Below are 19225 nucleotides of genomic sequence, written 5' to 3'. Positions count from 1 at the left end.
CTGAGGAGCAGAAATAGGCATCTAATTTTTTTTTTTAATTAAACGTCAGGTTCGATCATCTTACAGAGCTGGAGAGTTTTTCATTGAAAGCATGCTTAGGGAGCAGAAGGCTGTGGAATCTGCTTCTTAGTTCCTAGGTGGTAACATCTGGCAATATTTTGGCTGTTAGAAACAATATTTGCTGTTATTGTTATTGTAGAGGGCAGTCTGCTTCTTTGGAAACATCAGGCAATATTTTGCTCACGAGAAGCAAGTACTTGTTGTTATTGTCATTTTAGAGGTCAGATAGATTATAATAGAATTCTGATACAATATATAAATCACGCAAGGTTGCAAAATGCTGAGCTGATACATTTACAGATGGATTCTATTCTTTTGCCCTGCAACAATGCATGGCTAACATAAAATGAGCAGATTATTTAAGGGGATTTACCGTTGGCCTCTTGTAGTTGGTGCTAGCATCGGATCTTCTAACTTGGTTTCCATATACACGTGTGGCAGAAGGTGAGATATTCTTGACGATGGGGATTATATAACTTTTGAAGTCTCTGGAAACATTCAATCCTGTTACGATTGATACTTTCAGTATAGTTGAAAATCAGTACAATGAATTTCAATTTATCAAATTTAGATTTGGTCAAAGATTATTTGCTATAGTTGCCTCAAATCTATATTAAGTGTTTTTCTCTGTAATCGAGCTTCCTTCATGTGATCATATGCCTCGAGTGCAATCTTCAGCAACGCAGTATTGTGTTTAGTTATGTCGGCACTATTCCCCACATTTGAGAGAGCAGACATATACTCTAATTATGGGAGATTAGCTTATGCAATGCCATCTGGATCATGAAACATAAAGGTATTATGCTGTGTATGTTGGGAAAATAATTTAATTGGCATGTTGGAGTGAGTGTTCATAATAGAAGCTCTGCCACATTGGTATTAACAAGGAGTGAGCAAACAAAAACCTCAGGAAGTCAATTAGCCAACATCATGAACATTTAGCAATCACAAGATCTGAAGCTGGCTTCCTCACTGATCTTAGTCACTGATTGGAAGAACTTAAATTTCAATCAACCTGTATTGCTTGTTAAGTTCAAAGGTTGTCATTGCCCAACCATTCGTAATGCTGGCTTCTTTTCATACTTTTTTTGGTTCAATATTTCTTTTGTAAAGAACAGTAACTGAGAACAATTTATTGGCTTGATGTCATTTGTTAGGTGGGGTTCTTTTTCCAAATTAATGTAGCTTTATGGTAAAGCCCATGGAGGAAAAACCATGGGAACTTAATGCCAGTGATCTATATAATAATTTCACTACCAGCCATACCATGCCCGAGACTTTATTTTGCAAATATATAAATGAATACGGGACTTGATTTATGTGTTCTATAATTATGGTACTGTGTACTTCTTTGAATCCCTGTAATTAATTAAACTAAAAGTGTTGTAATGTCAATTAAGGGGTTGGAGGAAGGTGATGGTCATAAACATACAGCTAAAATTGTTTGGTTGCCGGTATATTTTGTCTTTTCAAATAGCATATCTCTGAACAACTTTTTATAAATGTAATGTATGCAAAGGATTCTAGAGCATACGAGTAGAAATGTGAAAGAGCAAATGAATTGAAATCAAAACAAAATTAGTGTTCAAGGGCATATATGGTCATTGAGGAACAATGGTGGTCAATATTGCAAATATTTTTACAAAGATATCATTAGGCTTATAGGCGGTAGGGAAACACTAGTTGGTAGAAACCAGCAACGTCTTTGATATTTTCATTAGTATCTTTTGTTTTATTTTACATGTAATATTTTATGGAAATATAGAGGGTTCGTTAGTTATTTGGTTAAAATTTGTGCTTTAATTAGAGAGTACAAACTACGTTATGGAAAAGTTTTCAAGAAAGTACAAATTTCCTTTTCTCAACGATTAAATCATATTTTTAATAAGAATAAGAATTAAAGTTAAAGTTTAAATCAATATGCAAAGCAATTGTGAGATGCCATTTTGCTAGTCGGGTTTGTTCTAAATCTTGGAGACCATTGACATGCTATTGGAAATACGCAAAGTGAAATGCAACTTCAACTTGATAAATTATGGTCACTTTTTAGGAAGAAAAAAGCGGGATTATATTATATTGATCCTGTATAATACAGTAACAAAATAGTAACATATCATGGATTGACGTATATCATGTACCGGGGGAGATGTTCAGTGCCAAAAAACTAAACAAAAAACTCAGATAAGAAGTGGAGTGACATTAGCAGAGATATCTTCAGCATCCCGCTAGGAGCGTGCAACAGCGATGGAGTCGATCATATAAGACCATATTCGAGAGAAAAACAAAAAAGGATACAGACCATAAGCATGAACATTGAAACCATAGGAAAAGTTCAGAAGCCCGGGATACAGAAATCCTGTATGAAGTAAGACTCCCCATATGCCAATACCTCCAGAGACCAGATACCTGTACCAAGGAGAAGACCCTGCTTAGACAGACAGTCGGCAACCTGATTCCGAGACCTGTAGATGTGCTGAATAGAGCTGCCCACCATAAGGCTCCAAAAGAACATGACTCTCTCCAACCAGCCAGCAAGATGAGGGCATCTGATGAAGCATTTACCATTTACATGATCTACCATTAACTTGGAATCCCCAAAAATGGAAATGGAGTGGATGTCGAAATAGATGCAGAAAGCGAGCAGGCCCGCAAGGGCCATCATCTCCGCCAAGATATTTGTCCCATTACCAGCATTCCACGCCAGTCTGTAGTGGAGATGCTCACTGATGATTATATAAACCCCACAGCCACAAGAATTGCGTTGGGCTGCTCCATCGAAAAAGGCCATTGGGGGACTAAAGAGAGGATCAGACAGTCCAATCCTGTTGGACTTTTTCTTTTTAGGACTCTCGTTGGGGACAGAGCCAAGGTGGAAAGAAATGTTTTGAATAATGTCCATAAGAGGCACCCTTGCATCGTTGAAAATTTTGTTGTTTCGCCAGCTCCAGACACACCATAGAACAGTCAGAACAATCGACCTCCATGTTTCACGCTGTTTGCCCCACCAGATGAAAGCTGCATGAATAGAAATATGTGAAACAAGGGGAAATCCATATAGAAAGACCAGTTCCTGCCAGATCCGCTGAATGGAGATGCACTGAAAGAACATATGAAAGTTTGATTCCTCTGCCGATTCACACATTTGGCATCTGCTCGGGCCATGCCAGTTTCTTTTCTGCAGGTTCTCCCAGGACAGGTTTTTGTTGTAAAAAACTAGCCATGAGAAATAAATGAGCTTGGGAGCGCACCTAGTTTTCCAAAAAACAATAGGAAACAGTGGATGAGAGAGCGTATGTTTGGAAGCCATCATTTCAGAGTAAATATTCTTGACAGTCACCTGTTTGTTGGAACCTGTTAAATGCCAAACAAGAAAATCCTGTGAATTAGATCGGAGAAAACCACAGTTCCTCAGCGCGTTCCTGAAAGGATTCCATAAGTGCAGCAACGAGACCGGCATGCCAATATCATCCGCCGATTTCCAAATGGGAATGGGACCCTGCCAGGCGGTAATCAATTTGTCCCAAGTGAAATATCCTTTGCCGTGTAAAAAGGAAAGGATCCTATCAGGTATTGAAATGTCTGCGCGTCCACTCATGATGGGGTCGACTCCTATGAAAATTCTTTTACCTGATTGGAGGCTCCATTTTAGATTGCTCAAGAAGAATGGTTCAATTTTGCGGAAGCTATGCCAGATAGCAGATCCGCTTTTTACACCAATCCTTTTCAAGCGGAACCAGTGCTCCATATGTTTACCCTTCATATATTTGGTTTTAATGGTGTTACTCCAAGGGCCATTTCCATAGATGGCTCTCCACAAGGATTTGCACAGGAGAGCATTTCCAAAAGTTCTTAAATCAAGTAAGCCCCATCCCCCTGTTGACTTCGGCTTAGAAATCTGCTCCAGAGAAGTGAGATGATATTTGCCTTTAGCTGCCTTGTCGCCCCAGATGAAATTTGAAGTGATTCTGTTCATTTTTTGAATAGTGCTTGCCGGGAGGAAGAAGATGTGTGCCCAATACACAACAAGTTGTAACAGGACAGCACGAGTAAGAACTATTCTTCCAGCCAGAGTAAGGCATTTATACTCCCAGGAGGAAATCTTTTTGTAATATTTGTCAATAATCCACTTCCAGTCCTCTTTTGAGTATCCTTTTGCCTTTAAGTGAAATCCCAGATACTTGATACCCTCCCTGATTGACTTTGTGGCGACACCAAACATATCAGCAATCCATGCCACCGTCTCCATGTTTACATCGTTGTGATATAGGGTAGATTTTGATATATTAATTTGTAAACCCGTGGCCCTTTGGAACCTGTATAGAATGTCATAAAGACATTTCCAAGTATCCCTGCATAGCATCGCAAAAATTAGAACGTCGTCAACAAATAAATTGTGAGAAATATGGTTGTTCCTGCATATCTTCAGGGGTTTGCGGTGGTTTTCTGATACAACCCTATTGATATGGAGGCTGAGAGAGTTCATCGCCAGGATGAAGATCAGAGGCGCTAAAGGGCAGCCCTGGCGCAATCCCCTTTCTGCCGAGAAAAAAGGAGAAGGAAAGCCGTTTATGATGACAAAATTAAGCTGTTTATGGTCACTTGTGGTCATGTTGGTTGTTGATAATATAAGGCGTTTAAAAGCACGCTTTAAACTCTTAGAACAATATTTGAAAGTGGTTCCTTGAAAATGTACCGGATTGAGATTCCCGAAACATATAGAATTTATAGCAAGGGTAATTTATTCCACAACAACCATTTCACTAAAAGGGTGTAAGGTGGTAATTATAATATGGTATTTAGAAATGCAATTATGTTGGATTTGGAAATTCAAAATGCTATATTTGAACCTTTTGTACATGAAAACTATAATGCCTAGTGGTAGAACCTCTGCCCACTCCCTCAAATTGAATGAATCCACTAGCATTTAGAGTAGGGAAGAATGATAAATCACTAGATCATAATTCAACTAAGGGAATAGTAGCTTGCCTATGGTGATTTACATTTATGTTTTAAATATGTATTTTTTTGCCCATATGGACTTAATTTTGAATTTGAAAATATATGCATAGCATTAATGGAAGCACTTTTTTCTTTCTTTTTTGTGAAGTTTTTCTTTTTGGCATTATTAACCCAAAGAAGTATCATTAGGCATGGAGGCTTGAGGTGGGCAACCGATGACTTGTTTTGTTGTAATGTTTTTGATATAAGTGTATTTAAAATTAAAAAACACGGAAATGTGTTGAATAAGCAACTATACTTTGAGAGTTCAAAGTTAATACAAAAGACATTAAATTTAAGGATAACTTGGTATTATAACATTGTCAATGTGTTGGAAGACATTGGTGCTAGTAATATACAAACTGCTATAAATTATATGATTGCCAAGTAAGAGGGATGCGTAATCAATGGAAGTCAATTGTGGATGATGATCTAAAATGGATCCAAACAAGCAAACGGTTTTAAGGCTTAGTACCTACAGGCTAATTTAGCAATTAAAGAAGGTTAAACAAACATTAAAAAGACAATGCTATTGTAGAGGTGAATAAGGAAAAAGAAAAATAAGAGAAAATTAAATGAAAAACAAAAACTCAACTAGGAAGACCATAATACCTAGTGATAGAACCTTTGTTCACTCCTTCAAATTGAAATGAAGCCACTAGCATTGAGAAAAGGGAAGAAAAATAAATCCCCAAATATTCATTCAACTAAGAGAATAGTAGCTTGTCCATGATAATTTACATTTATGTTTTAGATATGTTTTTTTCCTAATACAACTTAATTCTGATTTTGAAAACGTGTGCATGGTTTTAGTGGAAACATTTTTCTTTTCTTTTCTTAAGTTTTTTTTAGCATTTTTCACCCAAAGGAGTATCAGTAGGCATGGAGGCTTGAGGTGGGCAACCAATGACTTGTTTTGTTGTAGTGTTTTTGATATTAGTGTATTTACAATAAAAAAGATTTGGAAGTAAATACGTTGAATAAACAACTATGATTTGAGGGATAAGAGTTAATATTGAAGACATTAAATTCAAGGACAACTTGGTATTATAACATTGTAAATGGGTTGGAAGACATTGGTGCTAGTAATATACAAACTACTATATATTATATGATTGTCAAGTAAGAGGGATGCCCAATAAGTGGAAGTCAATTGTGGATGATGATTTGAAATGGATCCAAACAAACAAATGGTTATAAGACTCAATACCTACAAGCTAAGTTAGAAATTAAAGAAGGTTAGGAAAACATTGAAAGACAATACCAATGTAAAGGTGAATAAGGGATAAAGAAGAGAAAATTAAATGAAAAAAAATCAAACAAGAGAGAAAAGACTGAGAAATTTGAAATGAAAGGTCATGCAATTTGGCCTCCCATGACCCTAGTTCTTTCTATTTAGTTTTGTACTTTCACTCTTAGAGGATTTTCCGGTCAAGGATATGAGAATGGATAGAGAGCCATCAATAACATTGTAATCAATGATGACATAGATTGTTGTGGTCACACTGAGCCAATGATGGCTTAACTTGCTATGGTCGCACTAAACAAAAAGGCTGGTGTTCAACTTGGCTTCATTAATTGTTAAGCATTTGGGAAATTTTGAATTTGAAAATGAATCTCGAAACAAAAGATGTACTAACAAAATCAACTTTAAAATAAGTAATCATATTCAATATGATGATGCCTTCCTCAAGGGTAAATTCTTTTTAAAGAAAAGATGAAAACTATTTTTTTTTTTTTTTTAAATTGTATCTTCGACTTAGCTCCTTTTAGGTTTACTCAAGTGTCGAATGTAGGCACTCCTTGAATGTACAACTAAATTGCACATCTAATGAGTGCCTATAGTTGGCATTTCAGTAAACTTATATGGAGATAAGTCGAATATAGGAGGAAAAAAAAATAGTTTTTTTTTTTTTCCCTTTAAAAAATCATATATTATTTTATTATTTTCCTTGGGAGGCTCATTTTAGATCCCAAAGTTCCCCTAATGATGGATTGTCCCAATGTTGATAGAGATGGAAAGGAATGTTGATTGCAGAGTTTGGATCTAGAGATTACTTAAAGTTGAGAGTTGGTGAGCATACTTGCATTGTGGGAACAAGTGAGGCAACAACTAGACCTAGAGAAGTAGCTAGAGTTAAGAGTTGTAGCCATGATCCAGAGTCGAAGCCATGCTCTACAAAAGTAGATAAAAGACACATTGATCTAGATCAGTTTCCTCCGAGCTTTTAGAGATAAAAATTGTTGTCAATTGGGAGGTGTGATCCAAAATGGATTTGAATGTGTCAATGGTCGTAAGAATCAATATATGCAAGCTAATATGATGATTAAAAAGGATTACACAAACTTTCAAAGACAATGCTAATATAAATGTGAATAAATGGAGAAAAAAAAGGAGATTTAAATAAAAAAGAAAAATCAAGTAAGAGAGAAAAGAGTGAGAATTGGGAAATGAAAGGTCACATGCTTATTACCCCAACACTCACAATTTAGTTTTATAATTTCACTCTAAGATGGTCTATTAGCCAAGGAGATGAGGATGGATAGAGAACCATGGATAACATTGTAACTAGAGATTATTGACATGCATTGAGCATCCATTCACAAATGGTTTTCCCATTTGGATTTCCAAGGTAAACACTATGTCTTTGTGTATCAATTTATTTGTGTTGTATGAAGTTTATAGATGTTTAATACATTAAGGGAAATGTTGAAATTCCAAAACCAACATCGAGAAGATCTACACGAGAGAGAAAACCTCCTAAAAGATATACCAAATTTGTTTCATCTACTTTGGTTATTGATGATGGAGAACCTTCTTGTTATCAGGAACTTGTAGACAATATTGGTAATTCCAAATGGAATATGGTGATGAAAGAAGAAATGTATGCCACTGAGAGAATCAAAACTTGGCACTTGGTAGAAGTTCTTGAAGATAAAATGATTGTTGGAAGAAATGGGTTTACAATTTGAAGAAAGGAATTGATGGTAATGTTGAGAGATATAAATCTAGACTGATTACAAAAGGTTACTCTCAAATGGAAGGTATAATTTTCCATTAAATATTTTCACCAGTTGTTAAGCTTGTATCGATTTGAATTGTGGTAGAACTATTTCTTTACATGATTTGGAGTTTAGAGCAATTAGATGTCAAAACAACATTTTTACATGGAGATTTGGATGACGAGATTTATATTGATCAACCATAAGGTTTTATGCAACATAGTTTGCAAGCTGTAGAAATCATTGTATGGCTTGAAGGAGGCACCCACATAATGTTACATGGAATTTGATTCCTTCATAATGAGCCATAACTATACTAGAAGTGACTATGACCATTGTGTGTACTTTAAAAGTTTGAATGGCATATTCATTATCTTCGTACTATATGTTGATGATATGCTTGTTGCAAGCAAAAGCATGGATGAGATCAACAGAATGAAGGCTCAAATGGCTAGGATATATGATATGAAGGATCTAGGAGTAGCAAAGCAAATCTTGGGCAATGAAATACATATAGACAAAATAATAGTAAGTTCCGGTTTTCACAACAAATGTATGTTGAAAAAGTACTTGTGAAATTTAGTATGAATAATGTGAAGCCTGTTAATATCCCCCTGGCTTCCCATTTCAAGCTTTATTCATGTTTACATCCTAATAGTAAGGAGGAAACAAATTATATGTATTGTACATGTTATGATGATGTAACATGAAGTTTGATGTATGCGATGGTATGTACATGACCATGATATTTCGCATGCAGTGGGTGTTTTCTGTAGGTACATGAAAAATCTAGGAAAGGAACATTGGAATGCAATTTAGTGGGTGCTTTGGTATCTTAGAGGCACAAATGATTATTGCACAACCTAAAATGGTTGTAATGATTATTTTGTGGGTATGTTTATTAATATTTCGTTGGTGATTTGGACAAAAGGAGGTCTACTTCTGGTTATGTCTTTACTCTTGCAGGGGGACCTATTGGTTGGATGTTAAGGCTATAAGAAAAAATTGCTTTTTACATGACAGAGGTAGAGTATATTATTGTCTCACATGCTTGCAAAGAGGTAATTTGGTTGAAAGGTCTTCTAACTGAATTTGGAAGAATGTAGAATATCATAACTATATTGGGCGAAGCCAAAGTGCTATGCATTTGGCTACAATTCTAGCTTATCATAGTAAGACTAAGAATTTTGATATAGAGTACCATTTTTTAAGACATGTCATTGATGGAGGTGGAGTAGATCTTAAAAAGCTCCACAATTAAGAAAACTGTGTAGACATGTTTATGAAACCAGTGTTGTTAGAGAAGATGCAATGGTGTTTGGTTTCTCTTGGCTTCCAGAATAGGTGACAAAATGACTTTGTCAAGGTCAAGGTATTAGGAAATTGTTGTTAGGGTGGATATTGTTAAAATGTGACAACAAATTTAATTTAAAGAAACTGTAAAAATTGGATTCACCTGATTAAACCTTTTGTGACGATTATTTTAATGGTGTTGGTTTTTGAAACCAAATGATAGTTTTTAAATTATTGTAACAATTCCTACTTCATTTATGAAGATAGAGAGATTGAAGAGGTGAGTAAGTCTGATTATAATTCCCCCCTAATAATAAAATGCTTGCCTTGCCCATGGATGTTTCCTTGACAAATTGTCAGCTAGTAACATACTGTGTATTTTACTGTATACTAGTTTGTATTAGGGTTTATGAAGGTCCATGATCCCTGATGTGGGAGCCCTAATGTTTTCTTATTGATGGATTAATGAGAAATGAAATTTGTGCTAATATTCTTGTTTACTATTGTTGATTTCACTGTTGTTATAATTTTTGTTGTGCAAAGTGCTTTTGTGTTGGGCTTCTCTAATGTGTTGTGTTCCTAGTGAGGGCACATACCATATCTAGAGGGCATGGAAATTTCAAAATGGTATCCGAGCTACTTTGATGGGTAATTGGATCAGAGGGTATGAAATTTTAATATTGTTGCAATTACTAGTTATTATTCTCCCGTGTTTTCAGATTATTTGTCAACTACAAAATGCTTGAGATAAATATTGAATAAAACCCAACTGCAACATCACTAAAAAATAAATAACCACAAGAACTGATAAAATTATACACACACACACACAAATATTGAACACTAGTATTTTTGAACAAATGTCCATGGAAAAACCCCAAAGGGAAAACTAGTTTAGTAGGAGAGGGTTTTATTTATTAATTCTTCAATAAAAATAATAAATTAGTTGTCGTAGAATGGAAAACCTCTGGAAAACATTTATGATCACTTCTACTAGTCTTCCTGACCTCCTAGAAGCAATTCGTCCCACCAAAACCAATTCAACCTCACTATGAAGTTGATTTCGGCTCACACATGTGACCTAGCTGTGAAACTCGACCCTCCTGGAAACTCACACTTGCTGGGAAAATAATCTTGGTCTCCACTATAAAATATTGAACTCAACTGGAAAATTGTTACTCCTGTGCAAATCAATCTCTCTTGTGCAATTTTCCTTTCTTCAAAATTTCTCCCTCTCTAAGAAATTCACACTACCTACTAGGGTAATTCGCACCCCCTATTGGAGCAACTTGCATTGCTCAAAAATCAATATCTCGCTGTAGAAAATTTGATCTTGAAATATCCTTGGAAATCGCTGTGAAGAATATCTCCGAAAATATCTATTGAAACCTCTATTATTGATGTCCCTACGCTGCTTCTGCGCCATTTCTATCACTGCAAATCTGTGTCTCGATGTGTTCTCCTAATACCCATCGATTTCCTCTTATCGTTGACGAATCAATGACCATGATCTAATCACAATCAATGGCTAAGATCATCTTGACCCCATCAATTGAATTTTCTAGAAGTATCTAGATGAAAATCGATTTACCCCAATTAATACTAATTAATTAAGTTGTTTCCCTAAGTTAGACTTAGGAAAATTTAATTAACTGCTTAATTAAATCCAATCAATGACTTTTCTGGGTATTGGAGAAAATGTGTTCCTTAGTCTCATGGACACAATCCAAGACTAGAACACCTGTCTGAGCTACACCAACTAACACTCCCTCTTAGTGAGGAAGGTGTTCTACATAACACTTAGCTTGTCTCCGTCGAAAAAGATGAACCTTCCCTTCCCCTAAGCTTTCGTCAGAATATCTACTACCTGCTCATATGTAGGTATGTATTGTAGTTAGATAATCTTTCACTGCACACAATCCTTGATGAAGTGGTAATTGATGTCCATATGCTTGGACCTATCATGAAACACGATATTCTTTGACAACTTGATGCAACTCTAATTGTCGCAATGTATGACCGTTGTCTATATCCTCTGACCAAACAAGGCTAAAAATAGCTTCGGAAGCTATATGGCCTCACATGTAGCCATGATCACTACTTTGTACTTTGCCTGGATGAAATCAATTCCATGGACTTCCACTTCTTGTTGTACTAAGAAACAACTTCTGATCCCATGTAGAAGCAACACCCTGCAGTGCTTTTTCGACCAACTATGTTACCTTCCTACTTTGCATCAGTATAGCCCACCAATATGACATCATCACCTTGAGAATGCCTAATCCCATACTCGACTGTGCCACACAAATACCTCATCACATGTTTTTCCACTACCTAATGCATGCTGTTTGGCTCCACCATGAATTGACTTATAAAGTTTACTGCATAGGATATGTCAGGCCTGGTGTTGATCAGATACATGAGAGAGCCTATCAACTTCCTATGCAAAGTGGGGTCCAAATCCTTCTCCTTGTATGCATTTATATTCCTCCAATTCATGATCATGGGTGTAGACATGGTTCTGTAATCCTCCATCCCAAATCTTGTTAGGATCTCTATGCAATATTTCCCTTGACCTAGGAGAATATCTCCGTTTGTTTTCCATATATCCATACCTAGAAAATAGTGCATGAACCCCAAATCCTTCATCTCGAACTCTGCTACAAGATCCCTCTTGCAATCCTCGATGAGCCCTAATGAAAATTTCAAGAACAAGTAGTCCACATATAGGAAAAGAATTAAAACATCTACCCCAACCACCAAGTAGTAGAGGTTCATATCCACCTCACTCTTCAAAATCCCATCCCTTGCGATTATTTGTCGATGCGCTCATACCATGCCCTGGGAGCATACTTGAGCTCGTAGAAATCTCTTTTCAACCTGCACACATGGGTCTTTCTGTTGTGTGCCACAAAGCCCTGCAATTGTTTAATATCCACCTCCTCCTCTAGTTCACCATTCAAGAATGTCGTCTTGACATCAATATTATAGATCTGCCATCCCATCTGTGATGCTAATGAGATCATGGATCATATAGAAGTGTACCTATCCATAGGAGAAAATGTATCCTTGTAATCTATTCCCTCCTTTTGAGAGAATCCCTTGGCCACAAGCCTAACTTTGTACTTCTTGATGTTGCCATCTACATCGTGCTTGATCTTATAGATCCAACATGATCCAACCACTGCCCTATATGTCAGTCTTAGTACAATCTCCAAAACATCATTCTGCATGATCAAGGAGTACTCCTCAACCATTGCATCCCTCCACGTCTACTGCTATACGACCTCCTAATAGCTAGAAGGCATGATATCTACGAATTAACTGACCAACACGTTGTAACCTGTGTTTGATTCTAGTTGTCTCGACTCTCTCCTTCCTGTCCTCATAGCCCCCACAAATTGTTGAGCATCCCTGAGTGTAGCTTGAACCTCCCGGTTCCCCCTTTGCTGATGTACTCACCTTTTTTATCTGACTGAAGAGTCAAGATATTTCTACCCATCACATTCTCCACTAGAGCCTTAAACTCCTAAAAGTGACCAAAGACCTCTTCCTTGGTCTTCAATAAATAGATCTAAGTCTTCTTGAAGAAATCATCAATAAAAGTGCACAAGAATTTATACCCTCTGAGAGACTTCGTTGACATCGACCCACATATGTATGAATGCACAAGGTCTAGAATCCCCTGCGATCTACTGTCACTCCTTGGAAAAGATGCTTTCACAAACTTCCTCAACACACATCATCGTGCTTTGCGCTCACCTCTGGAACACCTGTCACTGTCTCACGAAGCAATATAAATTCTCCATGATGAATATGGCCCATCCTCCTATGCCATAACTTCCCATGGTCTCATAGACTACTTCTACTAACTAGTGCCTTGGGTGTGTCCATCTGCAACCTATATAACAGACTACTCATGACCCTAACTGATATAGGTGACCTCCAATCATTGTGCCGTAACAACACTCTAGCCCCTCTAAAGATGACATCATAACCTTTTTCCTGAAGCACTGATATAGAGATCAAATTCATCCCCAAGCCTGGCACATGCAACACATCATGGATAGGTATCTACTTGCCATTCTCCCTCTGAAATGGAACAATCCCTCGTGCTATAGGAGTGCACTTGGACTTGTTCCCCTTATGAAGCTGGAACCTGATTTCCTCCTCCTTATAACTAGAGAAGTAGTCTCTAACTCTTGTCATATGAAATAACATTCCACTGTCTATGTATCATACACCTTGTGAAGTCGATCTAGACAGGAAAGCGATCAAAGCGAACTCTTGACCCATTCTACTGGAGAGATCATCTGCATTTACTAAAGTTGCAACTTTGTTCTTTCCTATGTTCTTCCTCGGTGGGAAATTTCTAACATAATGGCCAAACTCGTGACAACCATAATACTTGACCTTAGATAGGTCCTTCTTCTTCTCCCCTTTTTAGCTTGGTCCCTTACTAGAGCCTTTCTTCACCTCTCATTTCCCTATTAAGGAAATATCTTCCTACTCCCTCTAAACCTTCGATGTCTTGCCGCTGTTGCTACTCCCACTAACCAAGATGATCCTGAGCTCTTCCTGAGTGAAGTCGCTCCAAAGGCGTTCCCAATCTGGAAGTTTATCTCACCCATTGATTAGTTGGATGAAAACACTCCACTTCTTGGAAAATCCATTGAGTTTTATTCACACCACCTCATCATCACTGGGCTTATCACCCCTTGCAGCTAGCTCATCTCTAAAAAGTTGAACTATAGTGATATATGAAGTCATGTCTTCTCCCTTGTTCTACTTCATGGTCCTCAACCTCTCTCTGAGAATCAACTTCCTATTTTATGATGCCATCCCACTTTTCCTTCGTCGTCCCTTTCTTTGTGATATATGGAACAATATGATCACTGAATCCATCAACACTCATCCTCTTTACTTTAGTATTCTCCTTCTTATAGGTGGCCAACCATTGTGTATCTATCGGTACGACAAAAAATTCTCTGCAAACTCATTCAGACCATACTCGTTCAATAAGAATGACATCCTAGCCTTCCAAAAACCAAAGTTGGAGGCTCCATCCAACCTGTCCCGATCTCTCAATCTTGTTGTGGCCATCTATGTAAAATCTAGAAATTCAATGAACTCAAATAAATTAGAGAAATAAACTGAAGAATTCGATTTGGGTGAAAACCATTGTTTTCTCTTCTTGTGCCTTGCGCATATCCTCCTTCTTTCCTTAGATCCACTCTAATACGACATGAAATTTTTAATAATGTTACAATTACTGGTTATTATTCTCCCATCTTTTCATATTATTTGTCTACCGTAAAATACTTGCGGAAAATACTAAATAAAACACAATTGCAACTTCACTGAAAAATAAATAACCATAGAAACTAAGAAAATTACACACACATACAAATATTGAACACTAGTATTTTCATACAAATGTCCCTGGAAAAGCTTTGAAGGGAAAATTGGTTTAGCATATGAGGGTCTTGTTTATTAATTCTTTAGCAAAAATAATACAATTGGTTGTCGTAGAATGACATACCTATAGAAAATTGTTCTAATCACTTCTGTTAGTCTCCCTAACCTCCTAGAGGAAATTCGTCCCACCAAAATTAATTTAGACTCCCTTTGAAGCTAATTTCATCTCACATGTGCGACTTGGCTATGAAACTCCACCCTCTTGGAAACTTGCATTGGCTAGGAAAATATTCTCGGCCTCTAGTAGATAATCTTGACCTCAACTAGCAAATTTATCCTCCTATGCGAAGTGATCTCTCCTATGCAAATTTCCTCGCTACAAAATTTATCCCTCTCTGAGCAATTCACACTACGTTCTAGGATAATTTGCACCCTTTACTGGAGCAAATTTCACTGTTGGAAACTCGACCTCTCACTATAGAAAAACCAATCTCCAAATATCCTTGGAAATCGTTGTGAAGAATTTCTCCTAAAATCTCTATTGAAACTCCTGTTACTAATGTCCCTGTGCTGCCTCTGCACCCTTTTTATCACTGCAAATATGTGTCTCTATGTGTTCTACAAATGCCCATCAATTTCCTCATAATCTCTCGTTGATGAATCAACAACCATGATCTAATCACAATAGATGGATAAGATCATCTTGACCCCATCAAGTGACTTTTTTGGAAGTATATTGTTTCAGGGAAAACTAGTGTCGATTTGAACTGCTAGTCCCACTAAGATGGGTAGCTATCTTAGAAACAAACAATGAAAGCTTTTCAAGAGTTCCTTTAAGTGTGATAGATGGAAGAGAAGAAGAGAGGACCAACCTGGATCTTTCGCTTTGATCCTAGCTTAATTTCTCCTTTCCTTGATAGAATTTGCCACTACTCTCCTACTTGCCCTGCTTCAAAGAGTACCTGTAGAGTCAAAGTAACATCAAACTATCAAAGCATCTCTATCTAAAACATCATAAACAATGAGGAATCGGAAACACATTGACCATAAAATTGCATTCATAAACAAGATTCAAAAGTACATGATCATATGGAGGAAAACTCAAAGAACTTTATTAATAGTAATGTAAGAGAGGATTACAACCCAACTGTTTGATCCAGCTTCATCCTCCCAGTTGTAGAAGCCCTCTTCACCTCATGAACAAGCAAATCACCCAACAATGCAATGTCTCTTCTCATGAACAAACCAACAACACTTCCTTACAAAATACAAAATTCCAGCCTCTAGATCTCTCAGATGAGGGATCCATTTATAGATGTCTTGCAAGGGTGTGAGTCAGCTCTGGGCTTTTGATTAGTGTTATTCCACTAATAGTTCTTGGTTCCACTTGGAGATTTCATGATCTCTTATTCATCCCTGGGTGAATTCAAAGAGGCAAGTGTCACAGGAGAAGTCTCTGGAAGATTCCATGATCATCCACCTTGCAAACTATCTCTGCCATTTGTCTATTCTCGCTCATCACACCCCACAGAAGGCCATTTCAGTATGCATCGCACCTGGCCAGTTAGGCAGTCAGTATGCATCGTACCTTGCCCATGGAGCAGTCTGTATGGTCCAGTTTTGGCCAGTTCTGAGTAGTTTTTCAAGTGGAACTTTTGGGAAATGATGTAATCAATTGACCATGATCCTTTAGGGTATGAAACAAGACTTTTAGGGACTTAAGGAGCCCTTAGTTTATGGACATATGAGTTTGGGGTTGCAACACCCAAATATGTCTATAACAGCTGCCCCCTAAAGCATGAGGTCGTAAATCTTCTGATGTTGGGTGAAATGCTTTATACATGAGGATCCGAGGTATTCGTACTGGAAGGTGACCTGTATAAGATACAATACAATACATCATCATCATATTATTCTCATGATCTAGCTGAGGCAGGAATTCCCATGCTCAGCTTTATAAATTCATTTTCATGTACATAGGACAGAAAATCGTCTGCTATTGCATACTGGCGATTCTTCGCATGAAGAGTCATCTTCCTTGGCTAGATGACTATCTATGTAGCTTATGTGTACAATTGATGTCTTTATTTTCCTGAATATATCGCAGCCCGGATGGATGAAACTAGATCCAGGGTCTTCAAAACTCGTCCAATCTTCGCCTGATGTACAAGTCGCTCCATGTGAAAATATGTTCCTGAAGTCGAACATGGAAAGACATCGCCAGATTACCAGCCAATGATGTAAGCTATTAATAGACGCGAGAGGAGTCACCGATAATGATGATGACCCTCAAGGTACTATAATACAATTCATGTGGTGTGAATATATGAGCTGATGTTGAACACCACACAAAGTCTTTCGATCGAAGGTCATTGATGTAAACCTGTTGCTGGAAGTGAGAAACTTGCCATTGAGGCATGCAAGCTTCAAAGTACTGAAAGGGTTGTTTCTAAGTCAACTTCTTGGATAATGAGCTGATGTCGACAAGAAGTGACCTGTTGTAGGAGGGCCTTGATGTATCCCACATCTACAACGCGAAATGGAGCAAATGATTTTTGTGGAGGTGAAAACAATCTGATGATAGAAGGTTCAGGAATGGCGGCCATGAAAAATGAAGAGTGGATGTAATGCAGTGGATGAGGTGTTTTTTGGATGGTGAATTCTCTGAATGAATTCTCTTGAACATATTGGCGACACTGATATCGACTAGTAGCGTTAACCCCATGGATGGCATGAAGGACCAATGGTGATGGTGAACGGAAAAACCTAACCCAACTTAATCACGGTGATGGAGTGAAAGTGTCATGTTCAAGAGCGACTTGCTACCAATAGAGTTCTTCAAGTTTTCTTCCCATTTTTCCCCAGTCATTGCTGACCAATACCTCTTTATTTTTGACAAGCTTGAGGAGGATAACATATGCTTGGTCTATAATTTGCCCTTCGGGCAAACCTGTCGCTTTGTGTTTAGCGAGCCTAGCGTTAGTAAGATTCGTTCTTGTTTGGGTGGACAAGTTTGTCGCTATTGTTTTAACGAGTTTAACGACAAAGATAACTCGATCCTTTTCATGTTTAGAGAGTTTGAAAATGGACGAAAAAGGAGACTCCAACAGTGCTTTTCGTGGCATAATCCCTTAAGTCCGAAAAAAGTGTAAAATAATACGAAAGGGATGGCTTTTTGATAGTTTTAACGAGCCGACAAAGACAAGTGCTCGATATTTTTGTTTAATAATCCCTCAAGTCCAAAAAGATTAAAATATATGAGAGGGATGGCGTTCCCCTTACTTTAACGAGCTGGAAAGGCCAATAGCTCAACAATCTTTTTATATTTAACGAGTCTAAAAAGAGTTTAAAAGAGGCTCATTTTTGAGGAACGAGTGGTATTTCTGGGTAGTAGCTGGTTCCAGGTAAGTTTGGAACTTCTCAAAACATGGCAGTGTGAAGAGGGTGGCAATCAGAATCACTCGTCGCAGATGTTCCTCAAAAGGGTAAACAATCAAGTGGAAGCGTATGGTCAGCCGAATGAAATGGAGGTGATGGAAGGAACACAACCAAAGTTCAAAAAGGGCAGATAGCAAAGCGATCACAAAGGTTATTTACCAAAGGCGGGTTTATTTTTTAATGAGCTTGAACCTTGTGCCAACATGTGCTTAGTGTAGGTTGATTTTTTAATGAGCTTGAACCTTGCGAGAACATTGCTCTTACCAGTCTTTTGATAATGTCTCTTGGTAGATTTATTTTTTAATGAGCTTAAACACTACTATAACATGTGCTCATTTCCTTTTTACGCAAGTTAGAAACGACCGAGCTACGAGGTTAAAGGGTTAAGAACCTACGAACTAAGAAAATAAAAGGCCGTTTTTCACTTGCATGCAAAGATTTGCATGTCCCCAGGTCTTTCAGTAAAAGGAGAGTTTCTAGGTTACCAAATGGAAGTCCCCGCGGTTAAACAAGATTGTTTCTGTCGTTCGACAAGAAACTCTTCCTTTGCTTTGTCCATCGAAATAGACGAAGGTGATTGCTATGAGCTTCCAATCACATAACGTACAAAGGTGAATGCTATGAGCTTCCATTCACAATCGTACAAAGGAAATAATTGCGTCAGACTGATCACATAACCTATATGGGAATGTTATTTGGTCCAAGTATTATGACCTTTCAAGAAAATCTCTCTTTTCCTCTGGGTTCGCCTGCCGAAGCAGACTAGGGTGCATGCCCCCTAATCTTCATCACACTCACCGAAATACTCGCGATAATTAGGTGGATGGGATGAAGGTTGAAGAGACATTGTTGATGCGAAAAGACCATTTAGGGATGATGGTTGATTTATAGCTGTATTTGAACCAGGAAATGAAACCTGGTCGACAAGTTGCACTAGTCTGCCTTCATGTGGAAAACACATCACTCAGAAGAATGTGGAAACAATAGCTTCCATGCTATATATATAATCACATCC

General features: G+C 37.6%; 1 protein-coding gene across 1 annotated transcript in view; it reads left to right on the top strand.

The window, feature by feature from the left end:
* The window catches only part of LOC149153594 (Radical SAM superfamily protein), a 131030-nt gene extending 130376 nt beyond the window's left edge, over positions 1 to 654 (top strand). The window contains exon 7 of the mRNA XM_089438870.1: positions 50 to 654. Coding sequence (XP_089294996.1) covers positions 50 to 130 — 81 coding nt within the window. The 3' untranslated portion in view covers positions 131 to 654. The remainder of the gene's footprint in view (positions 1 to 49) is intronic.
* The last annotated feature ends 18571 nt before the right edge of the window (positions 655 to 19225 follow it).

The sequence above is a fragment of the Pinus tabuliformis genome, chromosome 9, assembly GCF_031772625.1.
Source record: "Pinus tabuliformis cultivar Carrire ecotype Pingquan chromosome 9, CPIR1, whole genome shotgun sequence".
Taxonomy (NCBI): Eukaryota; Viridiplantae; Streptophyta; class Pinopsida; order Pinales; family Pinaceae; genus Pinus; species Pinus tabuliformis.
The sequence above is the reverse complement of the archived record's forward strand: the minus strand, read 5'-3'. Positions and strand labels throughout refer to the sequence as shown.